At 36.1% G+C, this 25,704-nt stretch overlaps 1 protein-coding gene across 2 annotated transcripts; it reads left to right on the forward strand.

Annotated features, from left to right (window-relative positions):
• na (sodium leak channel non-selective protein na) lies at positions 1-25,299 on the forward strand. Of its 2 annotated transcripts, none has more exons than XM_089649959.1 (33): positions 1-166; positions 1,375-1,598; positions 1,955-2,083; positions 2,180-2,325; positions 2,568-2,676; positions 2,814-3,013; positions 4,304-4,464; positions 5,004-5,171; positions 8,349-8,540; positions 8,847-8,984; positions 9,742-9,948; positions 10,100-10,308; positions 10,828-10,965; positions 11,629-11,823; positions 12,762-12,941; positions 13,118-13,238; positions 13,893-14,024; positions 14,119-14,286; positions 14,517-14,584; positions 14,664-14,804; positions 16,799-16,919; positions 17,047-17,180; positions 17,253-17,418; positions 18,132-18,326; positions 18,968-19,185; positions 19,414-19,637; positions 20,171-20,307; positions 20,774-20,910; positions 21,326-21,482; positions 21,584-21,691; positions 22,013-22,173; positions 22,622-22,707; positions 22,960-25,299. In XM_089649959.1, the coding sequence occupies exons 1-33, from the start codon at positions 26-28 to the stop codon at positions 23,136-23,138; spliced, it is 5,190 nt and encodes a 1,729-aa protein (XP_089506085.1). In that variant the 5' UTR covers positions 1-25; the 3' UTR covers positions 23,139-25,299. The 2 variants fall into 2 exon arrangements, with proteins under 2 accessions (XP_089506085.1, XP_089506086.1); XM_089649960.1 differs by having other exon boundaries at positions 11,638-11,823.
• Positions 25,300-25,704: the final 405 nt, after the last annotated feature.

Consider the following 25,704-nt stretch of genomic DNA (forward strand, 5'->3'; position numbering starts at 1 on the left):
GCGGTTCTGCGAGCTTGTCCGCTTGATGTCCGTGTCGATGAACACTCCCAAGACCTTTGAGAAGCTCCCGCCGCTACAATACTTCACCTTCTCTTGCGATGTTGTCGTCACCTTTCTCTTCACCGCAGAGATGATTGCCAAAATGCACATCAGAGGAATTCTCAAGGTAAGGTACTGATGCGGTTCTGCGAGCTTGTCCGCTTGATGTCCGTGTCGATGAACACTCCCAAGACCTTTGAGAAGCTCCCGCCGCTACAATACTTCACCTTCTCTTGCGATGTTGTCGTCACCTTTCTCTTCACCGCAGAGATGATTGCCAAAATGCACATCAGAGGAATTCTCAAGTTATGATCGTTATTTTATAACTTAACATTACGTTTCAAATTCAAATACCTTTATTGTATAAATTAAATAGAAAAAATTCGGGTCTCCGGCGAGCAAATGTTTAATCACATCCTACAACAACAACAAAAACATTGGGTCGGGAACATAAGGTTTTTTTTTCCATCGGCCACTGAAAACAAAAACATTGTGGCACTGCCCTAATGTTTCACATTTACACAAACATTTGGTTCAATGTTTGCAAGAAAGTTGTCGCTGGAGATGCAGCTTTATTGTCACATTATATGTCTTACAGCTACCCACTTGTAGACTGCATACATGTAATATTACAGTGTGTAAATCAGTGTAAATCAACCTACCGAAGAGAGATAAGAAGACATTTAATTCATGTAAATGTGTAGTGACATTTGTTTGAATGGAACGTAATTGATTATATTACATGTGGATCTTTGGTATCACTTACCTACCTTAAAATGGGAAAATATGAATTGAACATCGATGTAGGTTCTTTTTGTCCTTGAGAATACAGTGTTTGTGATGTATGGTGGTAATTTTTATTATAAAATCTAGTTTGATTGTTGCTTTCTATAATAGTATAACTCTATGCTTTCTGGCGGCAAAATAAAAATATATCTACGTCACTGTCAATGAAGTCGTACGTAAGTAATTCGAATTACCCAAAGAGGATAATAAGAAGTTTGTTTACAAAGTGCAGTATAAAGGGATAGATAAATGTCAATGTGCATTGAAGTGCGATTGACGGAACTTCAATAGGCTAGAAGCTAGAAGTTCCAACAGTAAGTAGGTACCTACCGAAGGAGTGCAAATTCTTTGATGTTCAGCAATGAAGCTGACCTCCAAATGGCTCCATAGATAGAGTAATGGAACGAACGATTGTAAATCGTCAAGTCAATGTCAATCACTTATGGAAAACAATTATCAATTGCTGTTAATCGCATCAGGTTATATAACAATTGATCGGGGAGCTTTCGTGCTTGTTACTCAGATCTTGGATGATACTGTTTGTTCCAGGGCGAAGTACCATATCTGAAGGACCACTGGTGCCAGTTCGACGCCTCAATGGTGTTCTTCCTGTGGGTGTCAGTAATACTTCAGATGTTCGAGATGCCCGGGGTGGTGCCACGCTTCAGCTACCTGAGTATCCTTAGAGCCCCTAGGCCTCTCATCATGATTCGCTTCCTAAGGGTGTTCCTCAAGTTCTCCATGCCTAAGTCAAGGATCAATCAGATTTTCAAGTAAGTCATCTAAATAATACCTGTAGTGCCTGTAGTGTTTAGAGAGCGGTTGAATGGTGGACGCCCGGGGAATACTTAACGCAATATCTCTGCACTGGAATGAGATACGGAGTCGAATTAAATTCAATGTACTTAGTGTAGTTTTTTAAAAGTGACATTGTGGTACCTATACAGTGATTAATGGTGGAAGAAGTCGGAAACGTCACTAGTTTATTATAATCTGAAGATGGAGGTTTTAGCAGAATTGCAAAAGTTTGATTTTGAATTGTTTATATCGTTTGTTCCAAATAGCTATCTCATAATTATTATTCCCTACTATTTGTTTTTGAATGTTACGATTAATCTTTGTTTTACAGACGTTCGAGTCAACAGATCTACAACGTCACGCTGTTTTTTCTGTTTTTCATGTCGCTGTACAGTTTGTTGGGAGTGCAATTCTTCGGAGAGTTAAAAAACCACTGTGTCTTAAATACAACTCATCCAGAGTAAGTAAAAAGTATAACATTTATCGTCTTTGGATGAGAAATGTGTATCTGCAGTCTGAAAGCAAAGATGTTTTAATGACTTTTTGTTTATTCTAGTTACATTACAATTAATTCAATCGCCATCCCTGACACATTCTGCTCCCCGGAACCAGGCTCCGGCTACCAGTGTCCGACAGGAATGAAATGCATGAAGCTGCACCTATCCAAGTATATTATGGGCTTCAATGGATTTGAAGAATTCAGTGAGTACAATCAACAGATATGTCAGAAGAAATTAACATCACCTATCAGTGATTTCCGAATAAATTAATCTGACAGTCTGCAGACAACTCAACATTTTCGTGAGTCGTGATGGAGGACTTTGGCAGTCGAGGAATTAAGGAACACTACGCCTGAATGGGACACTGACCAATCAATTTGATTATCTGTTAGCATGTTTTTTTCTGGAATGTAAATAATAATTAAAATAATATTTGTATTCTAGCAACCAGTATATTCACAGTGTACCAAGCTGCTTCTCAGGAAGGATGGGTGTTCATTATGTACCGGGCCATTGACTCCTTACCGGCTTGGAGAGCGGCGTTATACTTCAGGTTTGTCACTTCTGTAATATAAACTAGCTCATATAATCTAGCATGCTGCGAATGTTGATATTTGGAAGCAGGGACCTTGACAGGTGGCTAGACTTGAATCACTGGTGTTATCTTTAGAGTTCTTGTGTTTGTTCCAGTACCATGATCTTCTTCCTGGCCTGGCTGGTGAAGAATGTGTTTATTGCCGTCATTACGGAGACCTTCAATGAGATCAGAGTTCAGTTCCAACAAATGTGGGGGGTCCGGGGGCACATTCAGAACAGCACCGCCTCACAGATCCTCACAGGAGATGATTCCGGCTGGAGACTCATCACTCTGGATGAAAACAAACACGGAGGTGGGTTGTTTCATTTGGTCTTCCGGGGTTTTAGATACATATATATTATGATAAGAATAACAATTATTGCGTGACCCCCTCACCATATGATTTAAGATATGCCACAGAATATCGATTGTTTCAAGATTAATAAATACTTATTACAGGTATAAAAATAATCACAATCTGTTTATATGGCTAGCTTTACACTCATAAGTTAAATTTACGGTCAGAGTTTTTGAGACGTTAATTGTAAGTACATTAATGTATTCGTCCAACTTATGACAATTAATGCGCACATAAGTTTAAATTATGTAAGTGCTCACAGCAACCGATACACTTGGAAGTTTATTCGCGGTAAGATGGCTTCCCGTCAACAACGAGTTGCAGCTGTCACAATTTTCACGATTTTGTCGAAAAACACAAAATGGCTCAAATATAAAAACTCACCATTCGTTTTCACTGCATTAACGTCAGAATTTAGAATGGAAGACCAACAGCAGCTCTTTAATTTGGTCTGAATGACAGAAACCTACTTTGAATGCGTCATGTTAGAAAGGATTAGACCGTTAATTGAAAAGAAGGCTGCACATTTTCAGAAAGCTTTTTTTGCCCTCATCTCATCGATTTTTAGTGTCACATAATTTATTTTATTTCCGTTTACATTCGTTTTCTTACTACTTATTTGTGTTTTGCCTGGTGTTATTTTTTATATTGTTTTCAAGAGTAAATTATATATCATTTCCATTCAAAATCTCATCTCTTCTAAGTCTGAACTCGACTCCAATTTTCATTATAATTTTGAAATTTGCCTATTTAAATAAAATTAATATTTAAATTCACCTTTCATTTCTCAATAATTTTAAATGATGGCCAAGAAAGGGTGAAAGCCAGAAATAATGGAAAAAAAATCATTTTCTGAGCAGAATACTATGAAAACCAGGCATTTTATTTTTAGCATCGGAGTATTTAGGGGCCAATGTGAAATTACAGTAAGCGTCTCAGCCTACCTAACCTACTCTCAGTTAAACTGATTTCATAAGCTGTGAGAAGGCTGTAGAAAGGCAGGATTAAACCTAAAAACTCACGGCTTCTGTAAATAGCTAAAAAACAGTACAATGTTCTTTTGCATTGGTGATTTTGCTTTTCGAGGTAAAACGTATGAATGTAGCGGCTGCCTATTTTTTTACTTGAACATGCACATATTATGTATTTTTCATGCTGAAACTGTCAATTTTGATTACTACCATCATTATCACACATAATATAAATCCGCTGTGATAAGGTAATGAGTTATTTATATGTTTTCAGGGCTTGCTCCAGAATCGTGCCAGCAAATCTTAAGATCTGCTTACTTCCGCTTACTTGTAATGACTGTTATACTTGCAAATGGAATTGTGACAGCAACGATGAATTTCAAACATGATGGCCGTCCCAGAAGAGTTTTCTACGAAAAATATTACTATATCGAAGTAGGTTTTGAACAAACATTTAGTAGATACCAGTGCTTCTGCTTGTGTCATCTGACTTTGTGAATGTTCTGTTGACCCTTGGAGATTCTATTCTTGTACAGAGACCGTTCAGTGCTTCAGCTTATGTCATCCTGCCTTTGGAGATTTGGTTGATAGATTATGGGCATATGCCGAGACTGTTCAATGCTTTTGCTTGTGTCATCCGGCATTTTGCATGTCCTGTTGACCCTTGGAGATTCTATTCACGTACACAGATCGTTCAGTTCTTTTGCTTGTGTCATCCGGTACTGTGCATGTCGCTTGATGATTCCGTTCACATCAATTACCTTCTGTTGGCACCGTATTAAGCAGTAAATCATGTAAAATATATAATAAATAAATAATGTGTTGCATTCACCCTAAACAGTTGTCTTCTGCCTTGTGAAAATGTTTTTAATACATTTCTTTATTTGTTTTGTAATACAATAGTTTAGTTTTAGTGGCTTGTTTCTGATACCTATTATCAACATTCAGTCTAAGGTGTAACCATTTGTTTCTAGGTGGCTTTTACCATCTTTTTAGACTTGGAAACTCTTTTTAAAATTTGGTGTCTTGGATGGAGAGGATATTTCAAACATTCCATCCACAAATTTGAATTACTTTTGGCTATTGGAACTACTTTACACGTGATTCCAGCATTGTACCTCTCTGGATTCACATACTTTCAGGTATGTACCTTTATTGTGCTACATCATATATCGCTATGAAACAAAAATAAATCATGTGTTCCTTTCAACAATTACATGACAACCTTATACATATAACTACTTACTTTTAGTAAACCTTACGTTTAATAGTATATTTATCACTTATTTTTAATATATTATTTCTGTTGTAGTGATATTATTTCTGACTCGGACAAAAGATCTAGGAGGTACGTAGGTAGGAGGTTTTTGACAGTAAAATAACACTTCACCATCATGTAAATTTATGTAGCAGAGCGTTTTATGAAGTGCTGAGGATCTCACTCATTCCAAAACCTACTAACACTTTACAACTTACAACTCACTGGTACTAAATGTAAGCAGTCCAACTGTATAATCTAGGCCCCATTACTGGGCTTTGTCATTAGCAATTCTCACTCATTCCAAAACCCACTAACATTAAGGCGGTGTCTAGTAATTTATCAATTCGAAATAATGAACATATTATTACGCAATACGGTAAATATGATGTTCTTAGCCGGAAAAAAAAAAATTATGTATTTTTATTATTTATAAAGACTTAGCATTTATCAAAATTAAATCAGAAATATGACCTTTTTATGGCCGTCGTTTCGTATTGTTCAAAATATATTTTTAAATTTTAAATATATCAAAAAATACCTTGAAGGTTTTTCTTCAAGACTTCGTTCAGAAATTTAAAAAAAAAAAAGAATAAGGTTGTGGTATAATTATTTCCTAGGCACTATCTTTAATGTTTTTGTAAATGCGGTTTACTAAACTTTGGTTAAATTTATTCTAAAAAAAGGAACGAGGAATAGTTTCTATTATTTTTGTCCACTTTTTAAAATTATTTTCACATTTTTAAATTACCATTTCTTTAAGAGTTTCGAGTTTATTAAAATAATAAATTATGTTGCCGTAATGTGGCGACATTAATTCAGCTACAACGGCAGAAATTAGAACTGAAGGCTTATTTTTAAATATGTCAACAGATGGCGTTAATCACGGAACGACACTTGGAATTTTCAACAAAATCTTGCGTGTCATCAGTCAGCGAAGATAATACCTACTTATATATACGAAGAAGTTTGCCAGTAATTTTTTATAAATTGACAAACGGTCTTGCTGTGCACGTGTTTATACATGTGTTAGTTTTCGACGTGGACATGCTCACACACACTTGTGTACCTATATTATGTAAATATGTTTTGTCATTGATTTTGAGGACAGGCATCAGAGATGTTCATCGAGTTAGGTTGATACGATTCGTCTTCACAATTTTTTATTGTATAAGTAAAATAATATTACATTTATTGTGAGGTGTGCTTAGCTGATTCTTATTTGGTATATGCTATATACGTTCATAATTTTTATTTCAAATTTAATGTACTTTACATACGATTTTTATATATTGAAGTGAAACTTCTTTACGCGCGTTATGCATTTTCAAGGACCGGAGTAAAACCGACTCATGACCGTCAAGTGACTCAAGGCCGATAACGCGACTAATTACCCTCGCAGATGTGCGTGACAAGTTTTTTTAGTAAAAAAACAGCCGTAAGTGAGTTTTTCAAAATTTAAAATTGCGCGGGACAAGTCAATTGAGGAGTACACGTCGTATACGCGGTTCTCGTCGCGCAAGATACCTCTCTTTGCGGTCTAGAGGCAGAGTGTTCGACACTCGTTATGCAGGACCCGGGTTCGAATCCCATATTTTTATAATTTTTAATTTTTTTTATCACATGCTACTTATAAATATGTGAATTTATAAGTAGCAATTTAGTAGTAATTTATTTTTACTTGTGTCATGACATTGTTTTTAATAATGCATTACATATTATTTACTTAGGCACCGTTGTTTTCTTCTATGATCCTTATTAAAAAAAGCTTACAAAAAGCATGTTTTTTTGTTATCCTTCAAAACATGCATTTTTTACTCTTGAATAGTCTTCAAGCACGTTTTTTTATTACTGTCAGAGCACATTGATGTACCTACCTAGGTACCTACCTATTGTATTTTTTATGTCAGCGCGGAGCCTTCTGCAGTGGGAAAGTGTTTTAAAAAATCAAATATTGACATACAATATAAGTCAGTTATAATTAGTGACATCTTACGAATTTCAACAGAACTTTTTTAGTACAGAACTGTCTTTAAATGGCTAGTAAAACCTAGTTTCTCCGCTGGGGGGCATTGTTGTAGTTTCGTTCTGAACAGGGTACCTATTATACTTGGCCTTAAACCTCCTTTACAACTTACAACTCACTGGTACTAAATGTGAAATGTGAGCAGTCCAACTGTATAATCTAGGCCCCATTACTGGGCTTTGTCATTAGCAATTCTCACTCATTCCAAAACCCACTAACATTAAGCCTCCTTTACAACTTACTAAGTACTAAGTGTATAGCAGTCGAACTGTATAATTCATACATTCTTATATTTTTATTTTGGTTCAGATTTTTTAGAATTCATAAAAAAAACTTTCATTTTCTTATTTTATTTTGGTTTCGATTGATTAGAATTCATAAAAAAATTCAGACTTTTATTTTATTTTAGTTCCGGCAACTCAGGGCAGTGGCAACTCAAAATACTTTAGAAAATTGATATGAAGTCATTAAATATCATGAAAAAAAATGGATTATAACCTAACCTAACCCATTGAACCTAGTTTTTTTTCATCACTTTTCAAGACTTTATATTACTTATCAAAAGTGTGTTCAATTGCCACTGTCTGAGTTGCCCGGTTACCTTTATTTTTACGCCTTCGAGGAATGTATCCACATTTATGTCCATCTCATTTTATATTAGGTATGACTAACTACCATTTACTTGGTACGTGTAGATCTTTTGCTTTGTCAAAGTATATTTTTTAATTTAATCAACGGCCATGTATCGAATGTTCCATGACTCACTTGAGGATGTTCCATTGTCAACATGAGGATGGTAACAATTCAACACATATTTGAAAAGTGATGTTAAGTCATTAAAAGTGATTTAAACTATTTAGCATAAATGTGTTGATTTTCTACTGTCCTTAGTTGCCCGGTTAACGTATCGAACTCTGGCCACAATCAACCTTATTGTACTGGAGTCTCACACTCGGGGACTTGTATTGTCTTGATGTAACAGAATTCGTCCATGGGGAGAGTGACTTTGAAACCTACAATGTGTGTGTTCCACAGGTGCTGCGAGTGGTGCGACTCATCAAGGCCTCGCCACTGCTGGAGGGATTTGTTTACAAGATCTTCGGGCCCGGGAAGAAACTAGGAAGTCTCATCATATTCACCATGTGTTTACTAATCATCAGTTCTTCTATATCTATGCAGTTGTTCTGTTTCCTACGCGACTTCACTAAATTTGAAAGCTTTCCAGAGGTACTTATAAACTTTGCATAACTATATTTGTTATTACTTATTACTAGAGACCTGAAAAATTCACTTTTGTTAGCCATGTTTTATGCATTTAGTTGAAACCATATTAAGAGGGTTAAAGGTTTCACCACGCTATTCTAAACACACACTTCACCACAATCTGTTCTGATGATGGACACTGTAACCCTGTCCGAAACGTTGGCAAAATCACACATTTTATCTGAATTAAACAATATAGCTACGAGTAGGATATTGTAATAATCAATTAGTTATATGTTATTTGTAATTTGATAAATTCTACCATTTTAGGCTTTCATGTCTATGTTCCAAATTCTGACCCAAGAAGCTTGGGTAGAAGTAATGGATGAGACGATGATAAGGACAAGTCAAACGCTTACTCCTCTGGTTGCTATGTATTTCATTCTCTATCACCTGTTTGTTACTCTGGTAAGTACAATATGTATTTAACAATCTTTTCAAATAATGAGACGATTATAAGGACTATTCGAACAACACAATATTAGATGTACCCTGCCACGCGTTGCTGTGGCTCAGTCTGTCTGTGCAGATAAATAAACAGTAGCGCGTGTTGCTTTTACGTCCAACAGATGACGCTCTTTTTTAAAAAAAGCATCTTTTTACTTGTCACAGGTGACATCTATATAATATAGGTATATAAAAACACAAGAGTATTTGAATGCAACGTTGTGTCAATATTTCAAAGCAATGAATGAAGAACTTTCGGAGATTGAAGATTTTGCAAAAACGAATGTGTACATTTTAAATATTGAAGACAATATTAGTGATTTCTAAATAATAAATAATAAATAAATAAGTGTACATTTTAATTTATGTAATATATAGAAAGATGATAATCCTCAAAGTTCTCAGGGCGGAGAAGGGGCACTTATGATTTTTTTTCATTTCCAGTGCCATTTTGAAGAAATTCAATGGCTGCCAGCGGTTTGAAAGTTTTCAGGGCAAAAACTTTACAAACACGTTATTGCTTATTGTATTACAAAATAAATGCTTCATTATCTATGGAGCAATTGGCATTTAAAATTTGATTTTGTGATGTCACTGGTGTGTCCGTTTACTTCTAGACCGCCACAGAGGCAGTGGGTTAAAGCGTTTAATACATAAAATATAATATGAAGTTAAACGGTTTTCTATTCCAGACAGTAAAGCGTAAGTTTGATTACAGATTGTACTCTCTCTCTTCGTGGCAGTTATCCTCGATAATCTGGAGTTAGACGAAGATATCAAGAAGCTGAAGCAACTGAAGTTTAGAGAGCAAAGTGCTGAAATCAAAGAGAGTTTACCGTTCAGGTTAAGGGTTTTTGAAAAATTTCCTGACAGTCCTCAAATGACCTGCCTTCACAAAGTTCCCAGTGACTTCAATTTACCGAAGGTCAGTCAGTCATACCATATCAGGATTTAATACATTTGTACACACTGTATTTTCAAAACTATTTTAAAACAATATACCCTCACCCCAAAATTCTCACACTCCTTTTAATAATAATTAGAATTGGTAAAAGCGATTCCTTAATATTGGTCAGGTGCGCGAGTCGTTCATGCGCCAGTTTGTGTACGAGGTGGAGGAGGAGGAACTAGACGGGCCGTCCGGCAAGAAGTGCGCGGGCGGCTCGGCCTGGGACTGCAAGATCGTGTACCGTAAGCAGCGCCCCGTGCGCACCCTCGCCAACGTGCCCAAACTCCGCCAGGGCTCCATCGACTTGCGAAAAGCCGCTGTGGCCATCATCATCAAGTATTTATATCTCTTCTTCAATATGTCATACATCACAGTGCCCTTATCATAATATTCTGCTTATATCACATAATAGAGCAGCACGCTCATTCACCGCTGCTGTTGATGTTGGCATAAGTGTTTAATGGTTCTTTGTGATTATGTCAGAAACAGTCCGCAAGAAGAACGCTTTGCTAGCATTACATTTGTCACTCCCCCTTCATTTCTGTGAAAAGATATAGACTTCTTTCCCCAACTGGGCAAGGAGAGAAATGGAGAGAACTAATATTACACGTAACTTCATGTTAAAAACCACTTACAAAGTATGTTGGTAACCACAACTAATTAGGTTCACTTGTGCACAAACAGCAACCAAATGTTGCGTACTTTTGGCAATATTAAATTCCTTTACAGCCAATGTCACAGATGTGATCTAGACAAAGAGTCAGGGAAATGCAACAAGCTCTTGGCTGATCATTTCTTCACCCACTCGCAACTTGCAACTGTCGGCTGGTTTGAAGTGTAAACTTGTGTCTCCAGTGACTCCAACAATCAGCGGCTCATGCTGGGTGACTCAGCCCTGCTGGCGGTGGGCGGCGTGGGCGGCAAGAGCGCCGGGGGCCTCAAGTCCCAGGGAACTGTCACCAGTGCCAAGCAAATGCGCATCGATCAAAAGAAGTTGGTCCCTATGAATTTTACTATAGTTAAGATTAAACAAATCCCTATTATTGCTATTGGTGTGGTAAATAAATTGTTTTGTGTATTTTGATTAATGTTTACTTACAATTATGTCTGTATTAATGTTGAATCTAGAATTATTCTTGGTAATTTTCAGAGTTCATACTATAGAAGTAGGTACATGTTAAATATAAAAATAAAAATAAATTATAATTTTAGTTTTGGCCGGGGTATAGCATAAGCCGCGGTTTATCTTAACTGTATTACTCAATCCTTTTTTATCACCATTTTAACATTTGAACATTGGTTAAAAAATATTCAGTTAATAATAGAGCCGATATGCGGAAAAACAGCGTTACGTGAAAAGTGAGATATTGTCTGTTAAATATTTAATTTGACTGTAGTCACCATTACATACATTGAAAGTCAAATCACAATAAGTATTGTGTAATATCATCCAGTAAATCCAATAACTCTGTGGAATGCTCCTACACAGATAGGTTCCCATTTGTACGTATATGGAATGCTCCTACACAGATAGGTTCCCATTTGTACGTATATGGAATGCTCCTACACAGATAGGTTCCCATTTGTACGTATATGAAAATGAAATTAGTGATTCAACAAAGTGATGATGTCTGATATGTGACTTTCCAACTTTGGGACCGTCAGGTTCGGCTCGCGGTCGATCCGCCGGTCGGTGCGATCAGGCTCCATCAAGCTGAAGCAGACATACGAGCACCTGATGGAGAACGGGGACATCGGCGCTGCGCCTCGCGTCACTAGCAGTCGCGCTCGCCCGCATGACCTCGACATCAAGCTGCTGCAAGCCAAGCGACAGCAAGCCGAGATGCGACGGTAATACTCCAACTTTGTTATTTTCTTCTATTTGTCATATTCATCTCTTCCTGGCATCTCAGTCCTGTGTTACTTCAGTCAGTTACAGGCCCAAACCTTACAGTTAATTTTGTCTATTACTTAGGCAAGTCCATTTATAATGTTATGAAAGAAAATAAACCTGCACGGGAATTATGCTGACCAAATAACATTTTCAAATGACACTATAAACTATCAGACTGTATAAAATAACCAATTGGTTAGGAATTAGGGTGCTTGTTGAAAAAAAATTAAGCTCTGTAAAAGTGGTACAAAAACTAATTATAAAAGTAATTTTGAAAAAAAAAACAACATTCTCTTCAGCATCATTGTTCAAAATTTTCGAAGTACCAAAAATTGAAAACCTCTATAAAAAAGATGCAATATTACAAATATATAAAGAAACTGTAATAAAAAAACTTAAATTTAACTCATCCTTACGGCATAATTTTAACATCCAAATTCCTCTATTTTCAACACAACAAATGCACAATAATTACATTTACAAAGGCATAAGATATTTTAATAGTCTTCCCGAAGAAGTGAAAAAAATACCAGATTTTATTTTATTCAAAAAGAAGGTCAAATTTATCTTTAAAAAAAATTAATATCACCTATCAAATGTTATAACTTCAATTCATGTTACAACCAAAATTAACATCACAATCCTCTTTATGTTTATATTTATTGTACTGTATTTATGTTAATTACTGATATAAACATGAAATAATTGTCAAATAACTCCTACGCCAAGCTCAAGAGCCTAGCACTCTTCATTGGAGTAGAAATTCAATAACATATGTTTTTCACTATTACCTATTATTATCTAATTTTATGTACAATGTAACAATGTTATAAGTTAAACAATAAAAAAAAAATAAAAAAAAATATCTATTCCATGTAATACTGCTGTTCTATAGGAACCAACGTGAGGAAGACTTGCGTGAGAACCACCCTCTGTTCGATACGCCTCTGCTGGCCGTGCCACGAGAGTCACGCTTCCGCAAGCTGTGCCAAGGCGCCGTGTATGCACGCTACGACGCTCGCCTCAAAGACCCGCTCACTGGCAAGGAAAGGAAGGTTCACTACAAGACACTGCAGTAAGTTCACCCTACTCCTGGTTTAATCACACTTATTTTATATATATTTGCTAAACGCTTGATAATAGTAGAACATGTTTTGATGAGATATTAATACGCAATAGCAATGACTATCCCCTGATTTTTCACAGATCTGCGCTAGTTTATTATATTATGAATGTATTTTCAAATTATAGTAACTTCCTTGGCCTCGTAACATACTTGGACTGGGTTATGATATGTGTCACGACACTTTCCTGCTTGTCCATGATGTTTGAGACTCCGCTGTATAGAGTCATGGCTAATCCCGCACTGCAGGTATATTCTTTTAGCCACACCGCACACTTAACTTTCCTACTTGTCCATGATGTTTGAGACCCCGCTTTATAGTCATGGATAATCCCACACTGCAGGTATATTCTTTTAGCCACACCGCACACTTAACTTTCCTGCTTGTCCATGATGTTTGAGACTCCGCTGTATAGAGTCATGGCTAATCCCGCACTGCAGGTATATTCTTTTAGCCACACCGCACACTTAACTTTCCTACTTGTCCATGATGTTTGAGACCCCGCTTTATAGTCATGGATAATCCCGCACTGCAGGTATATTCTTTTAGCCACACCGCACACTTAACTTTCCTGCTTGTCCATGATGTTTGAGACTCCGCTGTATAGAGTCATGGCTAATCCCGCACTGCAGGTATATTCTTTTAGCCACACCGCACACTTAACTTTCCTACTTGTCCATGATGTTTGAGACCCCGCTTTATAGTCATGGATAATCCCACACTGCAGGTATATTCTTTTAGCCACACCGCACACTTAACTTTCCTACTTGTCCATGATGTTTGAGACCCCGCTATAAGAGTCACACCGCACACTTAACTTTACATAAATCTATTATTATCAAAGGTTTAATATAAAATTAAGTACACAAATAATGTAATATAAAAATAACATGTCATTGCAGGTGGCTGAATATGGTTTTGTTATTTTCATGAGTTTGGAACTGGCGTTGAAAATTCTTGCCGATGGACTATTTTTTACTCCAAAAGCATATTTAAAGGATGCTGCCTCTGTTTTGGATGTCTTCATATATGTGGTTAGTTCATTTTCAATAATTACAATATATATGTAACATACTTGCACATGACAAGTTTTAACTTGATTGTATTACACTTCCTTATTTCCAATAGGTATCTTTAACGTTCCTTTGGTGGATGCCAGAGAATGTTCCTCCCGGCTCATCTGCCCAACTGTTGATGGTGCTGCGTTGCGTTCGCCCACTGAGAATATTCACACTAGTTCCGCACATGAGGAAAGTGGTCTATGAGCTGTGTCGAGGCTTCAAGGAGATCTTGCTGGTAAGTTACAACTCATATTTCCGAGTGCAGGGTGCACTATAAACATCTAGGACCCGTTCAATAATGGCGTGTTATCTGAAAAACTTCTATCAGCTGTTTGCCCAGGTGTAGTCTATTCCTATTCCTCTACTAAGGAAGATGTTTGCATAGTTTCTTCGGGCTTTACGGATTACTTGCCATTGCACTCAAACTGATATTTATGTTATATCTGTATTCGACTTTTGTTTTAGGTATCCACATTACTTATTCTATTGATGTTCATTTTTGCGAGTTACGGTGTACAATTATATGGAGGAAGGTAAGCTGATAATTTAATTAATAAGCCATTATTATTTATGCCAACTTTGACAGAACTAATCATTATCAAATATCAACAGGCTAGCTCGCTGCAATGATCCAACAATAATAAGACGCGAGGACTGCGTAGGGATATTTATGCGACGTGTGTTTGTCACAAAAATGAAGCTGCAACCCGGGATAAATGAAACTTATCCATCAATGCTTGTACCTAGGGTCTGGTAAGTACTGTTGAAACAATAAGGAATTTGAGTAAAAAATATTTAGACCTTTAAAAAATATATTCATGTAGATCAAAGAACACTGAATTCACTTGTATATTTCAATATTTTTACTCTCAGAATTAATAAATCGTTCTTGAAAAATGATTTAAAAGCTCTACTGTGTATACGCTCCATGATTGGTCGAATGAAATCTCATTTCAAATGTACTCTGCATTAATGCTCTGTTATATGCATACATGCATCAGTTTTGAATTGTGTAGTTAGGTATGTTGGTCTAAGTTTTTGAGATGATTTGTGTTTGTCTTTTTAGTTTTATCGATTGCTTTAACATGTTTTAACATCGTAGTAGACACTTAAATGGTTTGGGCATGTAGAGCGAATGAGCGAAGAAAGGATTGTAAGGAGAATATACGAAGCAAATGTGAATGATAGCAGAATTCGGGGACGCCCGAGGAAGACATGGCACGACCAAGTGAATCAGATACTTTAGTCGGGCCATGTCAAGAGTCAGAATAATAGAAGAGTATGTACAAGACGATGTATGAATGTGAATGAGGCAAGGAGTGTGTGCCAAGACCGAGTTGTTTGGCAGTCCGTTCTTCTGCCTACTCCTGCGGCGAAACGGTGTGATGGTTAGTTATTTAGTTACATTGTAGTATTTCCTGATATAAGAGAAAGTTTTGGTAAATTCAAATAGGTAAAATTGAAGCTATTCCGTAATATAATGCAACTCGAACAACTAGCGTTTATAGTACACATAAACATACTCAAAGACAGAGTGAGGAAGATAACATACATCTTTAGATGTCTAAGACATATACTAAATAAAGATGACATACTTTGCTTTCTGCCAATCACTAATACAATCACTAATGCCATAGCATTATAGGATGGGGTGGAATTTATAAAAAACACACACAACCGCATTATATAGAACAAAAATTAATATTAAAAACAATTCTATTTAAACCATATTCTTATTCATCAGAACTTCGGTTAAAAGAATTTAACGTCAGAAAATTAAACACATTATACTTCTATCATGTGACATTACAAATTTACAAATATAATATTCTAAATAAAAATGCACCTTATGCAAAAATAATAGATCACACAAACGTCAATACTTCCAACTCCGAAATGTAAAAAAACAATTGGGCAATTCAACTATAAATATCTGGTGGTACATCTTATGTTTAAATTTAGATGAAATAATTACTTTATTTTCTGTAAATTATGTAACATTATTTTATGGTGAATAAATATTTTTTTTTAAAAAATGTTTTGGGCGAGAATTACAAATTCTAACGTTAATAACAAAACAATTAATTTCAGTATGAAATTTATAATTAAAAAACCCTTAATTTAGTTAAGACAGTAAACATTGATAAAAAAATGTATTGAAATTCCTTACTAAAGAATAAAAATGTCCATACGAAATGCACTAGCCACAGGACGTTCAGCACACAAATGAAGTTACGCACCCTCCCGCTTCTTACCGCTCAGATTGTTTAATTTAACCACTCACATAATCAATATAATAAGAATAATAATTAAAACCAAAGAGAATCAACAAATCAGAGCATTATTTAAGTAGCATATTCATATAGTTTTATTAGAATGAAAATAACCAAAAGATCTAAATTTTTATTTAGTGGTAACAACAGAACTGATTCATTCAGATTTTCGCTTGTAATTAAGATTGCATTACATAAGTAATCTATACGCAGAGGGGGCAATGCATTTATTTGTTCTGAATTAACTACTATGTAACTAAAAGCTTAAAAAAAAATCTGCTAAACATTTTCAATGACAATAAACTGATGTTTTTTAAATTTGACCAAAACAATTCAAACTTCGGACTCGATTTACTCAAAAACGAAAGCTCAAATCACAAACCGTCTCCAATGTGATGTAGATTCACGAGATTTCCACGTGTATCACTAGTTTCCAGACACCATGTATTAATATATATTTCATGTGAATTTCAGGGCAAATCCTCGACGGTTTAACTTTGACAATATTGGAGACGCAATGCTCGCATTGTTTGAAGTACTCTCATTCAAGGGATGGCTCGACGTCAGAGATGTTCTCATCAAAGCTCTAGGACCAGTAAGTTTACTTTATTTTGGTTATTAAGCTCTGATTGCTTCTTCTCTAACATTGACTAGCAGCGTTCTACTGATGCCCCACATTAATACTTTATAATATAATTAATAATCACAATGCTTTTTTCAAGGTGCACGCAATTTACATCCACGTATATATTTTCTTGGGTTGCATGATTGGACTTACCCTCTTTGTGGGAGTAGTCATTGCTAACTACTCTGAAAACAAAGGCACTGCTTTGCTCACAGTCGACCAAAGGAGATGGTAAATATCAATACAATATAATAGGAACTTAATAATGTATTTGTATTATAAATGTATTTCATTATCATTCAGGTGCGACCTAAAGAAGAGATTGAAGATAGCTCAGCCGCTGCATCTGCCGCCGCGCCCCGATGGCCGGAGGTTCCGCGCCGCCGCCTACGATGTGACGCAGCATATCGCCTTCAAGCGCTGCATCGCTATCGCCGTGCTGCTCAACAGCAGTCTGCTTGCTGTCACGGTACTGAACAACTCCTTACTATTGACCATATCTCACTTGTTACAGTACTCTCATTAATCCGCCATCCTGAAAACCGGGCAATTGTTCAATTAGTGAAAACGGCGGATAATAATGTGTGCATACTAAATATGCTCAAAATTTATCCACGTATTTCGTACTGCTATGTATTTGTAACATTTTCATTTATTGGTTTCCAAGATACGGTATCATGTTTACGCTTGGAAGAAGACTCAATTTTGTAAACTGAACAAAAAGAAGAGATACATATGAATACCCAGAGCACTAACGGAAATGTCTTTGGTGAAATGGTCAGCTCTACCATGTTAGACGGCCGTACAGTAACTGAGTGTGTAAGAGTGATATAAGCTTGGCACTCGAGTCTAAGCACGCGTCGGACTACTGAAACTGACATACGAATACCACAAAATTATAGAGCATGATTTTGTGCTTTCAACTAGTAAAAATGACAGCAGATTATATTACTTGTTGGATAATCGAGCGCCAGTTTACTGAGAGATTGGGGTATATGTATTTAGTGCATATTCTGGTGCAGTTTTACTCTCATGACTGCAGTCTGCAAGATTAATAATGCAATATAATATACCTATTTCTATGTTATGTTATCTGTGATTTCTTAATTACACAATCATTCAAAAAATGACATCTTTAGTGAATTTTATTAAAAATACATCACAATTACATGACACTTGTAGTGGATAAAAGAAGCAGCCCACACTGAATGGTTGGCATTCACATCAGCTCTACTGACGCTGGTGTTTGTGGCCGAAGTGGTTCTGAAGAACATTGCCTTCACCCCGCGTGGCTATTGGCAGAGCCGCCGCAACCGCTACGACCTGCTGGTCACGGTGGCCGGCTGTATGTGGATCTTCATACACTGCACCTTGAAGGTTGGTTGGTTGCTATTAGCTAATTGCTCATCTCCAAAGATTCCATAATCAACTTACTTTAATAGTGACTAATAATTGCCTTCTTGGCATCTGAGAGTGTGGACAGGCTCACCAAGGTAAATGCAGCAAAACCATATGTGGCGAAGGATTGACCACAGAGAAGTTACAGATGGTTTCCAATATCTAAATATTAATGTTAGTTCTTTAGGTGCACTTCAAATTAGTACAATAAGGCATGAACTATAAAGCCTAGTACTCACATTCGTTCTTCCTGAACGGTTTTACTCCATATAGAGTAAGTGGCAAAACTCATGGCTTCGAGCCGGTTCGCAGCGATTTGGAAGTCCTAATTTCTTTCCTACCTGCATGCTTGGAGTCTTCGAGCTGGGCTCTAGAGTGTGTATGTATGTTACTAAGCTTGAGTGAGTTGTGAAGCCACTACTAACATACTCGTTGTACACAAGCTGAGGCCCAAACTGTTTGGCATAAACTAAATGTCGATCACATCTTGTTGAGAAAAACCATATGTTAGTACATTGACTTATTCATTTACTCTACCGGGTAAGAACAAATGTATGTATGGGTTTCATACAATTTTATTGATCGTTTCGAACTCATAATAATTAGATATGTTTTTTTAGAATGATCTATCTTACTTCATCGGCTTCATGGTGGTAATTCTGCGCTTCTTCACAATAACTGGCAAGCACACGACCCTGAAGATGCTGATGCTCACGGTGGGAGTTTCCGTTTGCAAATCATTCTTCATCATCTTTGGAATGTTTCTGCTGGTCTTCTTTTACGCACTAGCGGGGACCATTGTTTTCGGGAATGTCAAGTACGGGGAAGGCATTGGAAGGTAAGCTCACATAATACTATATGTATATCTAATATCATCTTTTGTCATATAGTAAAGGATTAATGCGGTAAAACGATGCATAGAGGAACAATATATTTTTGGAAGAAATAAATGATACATGTGGGAAAATGATTATTCATTATTTATTATTATTGATTATATATTCATATTATGAAATCGAGATTTCACAATATTAAACTTAAATAAATTGAAAATGTTTATTTGAAGGCGGGCCAACTTCAATACAGCTATCCATGGCGTGGCAATGCTGTTTCGCATTGTCACGGGAGAAGACTGGAATAAGATCATGCATGACTGCATGGTGGCACCACCCTACTGCACCCCGCGCGATAACTACTGGGAGACTGACTGCGGCAACTTCACCGCCTCCCTTATATACTTCTGCACCTTCTATGTGATCATTACATACATTGTGCTGAATTTACTTGTGGGTAAGAACAACGTTGTATGTAATCTAATAATTCTACTAATTGCATAAAATAAATACATATTTCATTTCTACCAATGCAAACTATGTGTGCGATTGTACTTACTATACCAAAGCGATATTATAAAATCTGTATGTATAAAATGCGACATAATAATAATAGTATTTGGCTGATTTATATAGCGCCGTTTTCATGAAAATAATAATTTCTATGTTGCTCTAGGAGTATTAGTATTAAATTATTTATCATTTTACACTGTACCTTTTCAAATTGAACTTGATCTGAACCGTTTATTATTCCAACAAGTTTAGTAGAGCAGTTCACTACGTCATCCTATCCAATATCCATCCTGTCCATCATTAGAGCGAACAATACCTTAGGTTATTTTAAACAGTATTTTCTTCACCTTTTTCATATTATGTGAGAGCTAACTGGTCACTACTCAGAGCTAACTGTCCATCACGCCAACCGTGCATTGTTTTCTCCTAATGACTGTAAGTCGCAAGTGGTATTCTTTAAGTTGTTTGTTTTTCCAGCCATCATCATGGAGAACTTTTCCTTATTCTACTCCAATGAAGAAGACGCCCTTCTGTCTTATGCAGATATCAGGAACTTTCAGAATACCTGGAATATTGTGGACATCCATCAAAGGGGAGTGATTCCTGTTAGACGAGTGAGTTGATACACTATTCTTTACATAATTAGCATACTGCTTTGAAACAATAAACAACAAATCAGTTATGTTGTGCAAATGGTTTTTTGTCAATGTCAAATCATAATATTTATTTAAATTATTTATTTTTAGAATTAATTCATCTCAATTTTTTCCATACTTCATGTGTTAATATGCATAATGAAGAAATCATTCAGATTCTTGGAGATAATTTCAAGAATCTGAATGATTTCTTGAAATTATATCCAGATTCTTGGAGATAATTTCGTTACTAATTAATTATAATTTCTAATTTGCCACGCGATGTCAACCCAACTGTATGTTATTTGAATGTATAAAGTCAAGAATAACCTAGCGGCCGTTTATCCTTTTTTTAATTTTGAGAAGTACTCTGATACACCTAGGTAGGTACTAAATTATCTCATCTTTGGTTATAAATCATTCTAAATTAAATCATTTGTTTCAGGTAAAGTTTATTTTACGACTGCTAAAGGGCCGGCTCGAATGCGACCCACAAAAGGACAGGCTTCTTTTTAAATACATGTGCTATGAATTGGAAAAACTTCATAATGGTGAAGATGTCACCTTTCATGATGTTATAAAGTAAGTTGACTCTTGAATAAAGTTTCATAACATATTTTTATATAAAACGGTGCACATGTGGAACGAACTATTCTGCCGTGGTGCGTAAAAACAAGTGTCCTCTCCTTGAGACTCTGAAGGAACATACTGTATTTCTTGTCTTCCCTCCAATCTGGACTGCTTCGTGACCTGCGTTAACAAGTTCCTACCTACATCACCTTCCTTACCCCGTCTCACAGTGTCACCCAAATGACTCTGACTAGACAGTACAGAAAGAGGGCTCCTCTGGTGTGCCAAGAAAAATCTATTTCTGTTATACATCAGATGATATTCTTGCAACTATGCACTATCAATGCCAAAATATGAATACCATTCCTGCACGTATGATCTGTGTTAACATGGATGTAGAATTTAATCAAAAGTGTTTTTGTTCCAGTATGTTGTCTTACCGGTCCGTTGATATCAGAAAGGCTCTGCAGCTGGAAGAACTATTAGCGAGAGAGGAGTTTGAGTATTTAATAGAGGAAGAAGTGGCTAAACAAACCATCAGAACGTGGCTCGAGGGATGTTTAAAGAAGATTCGGGCAACGAGTGTGAGTTAACACAAATTGAAACATTGTCCTTATGTGTATATTTATAAATTAATATTATAAATATATTTTTATAAATTATATCTTTCCTCACTTGATTTCAGAAACAACAATCTAGTTTGATGGCAGGACTTCGTGCCACTAATGAAATTCAAGCTGCTTTAGAAGCTGACGATCAAGTTGTTTTAGCTCGAGTTGATTCAGGAAATAAGGTACGATTGATAATAAAATTATTAATTTTGATAGGCCTTCTTATACCTCCGCCTCGGGAACCATTAATTGTATAAGCAACACATCTGCCAAACCCCAAGCTGGTGACATAGCAAGGGTGACAGGGTTTACGGGGTGAGGTTTGTCCAGAACATGACCGGATCGGGACATGTCGATTGAGGGAGACCCTTTGACATCTCCAGCTGGACTCTCTCGACCCGATACCTTGTACCGCAGTGGATATGGGTGCATTCATACATCACTCCTGGTCACACTGTCTAAATCGTGTCTGTCTATCGTCTGAAATATTGTGGTTTTTCCAGGGCAATTTGGATAACATTCAACACCATGAGCAGCAATTAGGATCGGCTATCACCATTGGGTCTTACACGGAACTTCCCACCTCCACTAGTGTTCGCCCCGGACTTCGGGCCGGGAAGAAGCCCGGGCCCGTGGTCACTGGGGCCAGCCAGGGACTTAGCAGGTAAATTAAAATTAGGGGAGAGTTTCCTACAACTTATTGGACATGACATTATATTCATACTAATCGAACAAAAAATGTAGCATTGCTTATGAAAAGGATAGCCATAGTAAAGTATCTTCACACCATTAATTCATTTAAGCTCTGTCCAAACATTTAAACAAACTAAATACGCATTTTGAAAAAAAAAGAATTTACTTATAAAATAATGTTGGTACCTACTTTATCACATGCCCTATATATGAACAAAAAAATTGAAAATTAAAAATGTTACCCACTATGCAGGAATATTTCAAATTATATGCTTACACACAAATAACTGAAATTAGTATGTTTTTCACATTGTGCATGCATACTACCACCATGGTCGTCACAAGAGTGAATATATGAGAGAAATTTAATATATATTATAAAACTATTTTTAATTAAAAGTTTTTATGAAATATTTTAGATCTGATAGTGCTGGCAGTCAAGGAAGAAAATTTCTGCAGCCAACTTTGAGCGACCCCCATCCCACCAGCTCCAAAAGACCACAAGGTTTGTGCTTCACAAATATGTATTATTAGAAGTATGTACCGATATTTTCACACATTAGAAGTCGGTTTCTAGTAAAAGGGTGGTACTTTTAAAAATGGTTTATACTCGGTGTAACAGATCCATGTGGTGTATCAGCCCGATCATGAAATGATCAACTGATCACACTACTGAGTACAGCGGGACATAATATAATATAGATGCTGTTGCAACCATAATATGACATTACAAGATTATATTTGCAATTGATTACAGCTCCATCTACAGGCAAGCTGGCGGGCGCCCGGGGTGGAGGCGGAGGTGGGGGGGGCAGCTCAGAAGGAGAAGCGAGTCCAGGGGCCGGCGCTGAGGAGCGGCCGCGCTTGCCGCCCGCCGTGCACGATGTGCGCGACTGGTGGCGTGCCCAACTCGTTCACGCTCAGAGTCACTACTAACACAACTGACATTACATTGGTTCACCCTATGAAATATAAAAATAATATGTATCTTTATTATAAGAAATTTAAGTACGCATACATTACATTTGTCTACAAGTTATTGTGTAAGTAAATAATATTAACAATAGAAACTAATAATGTGCAAACAATACAGGTTTCTCATAACCTGCCTCACTAGGCTAGCTGCTAGCAACTAGCCTGTGTTGAGGCAGTCATTTTACAAGTTAATTTAAATACATATGAAAAAACCTACACTTATAATACAATATAATCACTAAATAATTATGTTAAATCAATAATTCCGAACTTGGGTGCACCGGTGAAAGCCCTATTATTACTTTTGATCCAAATTATAATGATATTTTTTAATTTTGTTTGTGTATCACATTTTTTTATGCTCTCTGGAAGAATATTGTACAATCTTGTCGCAATGTACATAAAATTTCTTTGATCGAAAGTAGTATGCATTTAATTAAATATGATTTAAGATTTTCACGGCCAAAAGTATTTTTGTTATTTGTTTTTGGGGTATTATGCCGTGTTGCGCTAACTCCTTCTTTAGCCAACGTTTCGGACAGCATTGCAGTGTCCATCATCAGGGCAGATGTGTTATTTGAGGTTGTGTTAAAATGTGAGCTTATGTATGAGGTTGTGATACCGTGTTGCCAGCTCCAACCCTCTGAGCTAACATTAACGTATCATTTTTATTTAAAAGTGGTTTTCTTCGTTTAGCTCTGGTGTATCCGTCAATTACCGGATACCAAGAACTATTAAGCTTAGCTCCATCGTCTCTATTAATGTTTACGGGATTTTTATGAATTTCAATTGCCTCCGTAATCAGCCGTGCTCTATAAGTTTTGGGTCTCCCCAGGATTTCAGGAACAAATCCAAAGTAATGCCCGGTGTCAATCAAATGCTCGGCAATTGCCGATTTGTCAGGGTGGCCGAGTTTACAAGCTCTGAAGTGTTCTGAAATCCTTTTGGAGATGGTCCGCTCCGCAACACGGTATCACAACCTCATACATAAGCTCACATTTTAACACAACCTCAAATAACACATCTGCCCTGATGATGGACACTGCAATGCTGTCCGAAACGTTGGCTAAAGAAGGAGTTAGCGCAACACGGCATAATACCCCAAAAACAAATAACAAAAATAGTATGCATTTAAATAGTAAGGGGGTATTTCACTATCTCTGATTATGTTCTGACTAAGCACTAATCCGCGGATTAGTCATAGAATAAATCTTTGTAATTGTTTTGATTACTTAATCTGACGATTTAATCTTTTTGCGTAGTATGTTTGTATGTAGATGCGAGAGGATTTTTTTTTGCCTATTCTGCCGAACATCAAACACATTCATAATATTAAAGATTAAGTTCGAGTCTGTAATTATTATTTCTATAATGGTTTTCTGCTCTTTATGAAGTAAATCATTCAAGTGTTGTAAGTCAAGAAATTAATGTATTGTTCTGAAAAAGTGAATGGTTTTCTTATTTTGTATGCAATTATTTGAGTGTGAAGATTCCATTTGAGGTTTGGATCAATGGTGAGATCGAGTTATGTCATGTGAGTAGTGATCTCAATGAAGGGGCACTGACAGCATTCATCAGAATTCAGACATGTGTGTATTTTAAGAGAAGCATCGTCATGGGGTTAACCTGTAATATTTATATTTGATGTGACGTTTGTAGTTTTCTCAGTGTTCTGTGAGTTTATTTCTGTGAATATTAATTTTGCATAAGTGGTTAATAGACAACAGGAACAAAGATGGTCCTAAAATGTTTCCTTGTGGTATACCGTAGTTAGTTGAGCACTGGTTGCTAAGTAAGTCATTTATGTTTACTTGATGTTTGTGTCCATTTAGGTAGCTTTTAAAAAAGTTAACTTCGTTATCCGAAATCCCTGGAATGTAGTGACATTATTGTAGTTTTGTTGTACAAGTTTAGAATCTAGTAAAGAGCAAGAAATAATAATATGGTTTACTGCCAAATTTAACAGGTCTTTATATTTTCTTCAATAATAAGAATATTATCTAAGTAGGTATTTATATTAAAATGAAGTATTGATTATGCATACTTATATATTATGTATTGAATGTAGAGAATGCTAAAGTATTATGTAAAGAGTACCAATTAAATCCTTTAATCAACTAAATTTTGTTATTACTTTTAGAACAAACACCTTATAAGAAAAAAAGTTACGTGCACACAAGGAGTGAAAAATGTAAGGATCTGAAACCCTAATTTTATTTATTTATTATTTTTGTGTTTAATTCGTGGAACTCCATCTCCTATTTTTAAATTAAAGTAAATAAAATGTAATGATGTTATTATAAAGTTCATACTTGGCTGTTGGCATTATCAATAAGTAAGTCATCTTAATTTTTATTTTAAAATACACACTTTACAAATACAAGCCAAAAAAGTCCCGATAAACTACTTTTTAGCAGTTTGTCTAACGGGTTCTTTATATTATAAATCGTATTATAGTGAGTTTAGATACATTTTTACAATTATATAAAACAAAAAAATATTATTTTACAGAAATATAGCAAAAGAA

This window comes from Hesperophylax consimilis, chromosome 31 (genome assembly GCF_061612785.1).
Source record: "Hesperophylax consimilis isolate HC1 chromosome 31, BYU_Hcon_1.0, whole genome shotgun sequence".
NCBI lineage: Eukaryota > Metazoa > Arthropoda > Insecta > Trichoptera > Limnephilidae > Hesperophylax > Hesperophylax consimilis.

Excerpts from the sequence above, each read along its gene's own strand:
- na (XM_089649959.1), top strand. The coding sequence starts at position 26 with ATGTCCGTGTCGATGAACACTCCCAAGACCTTTGAGAAGCTCCCGCCG. Across the intron at positions 2,677-2,813 it reads AGAGCGGCGTTATACTTCAG|TACCATGATCTTCTTCCTGG; the intron begins GTTTGTCACTTC and ends TGTTTGTTCCAG. Across the intron at positions 10,309-10,827 it reads GCTGTGGCCATCATCATCAA|TGACTCCAACAATCAGCGGC; the intron begins GTATTTATATCT and ends TTGTGTCTCCAG.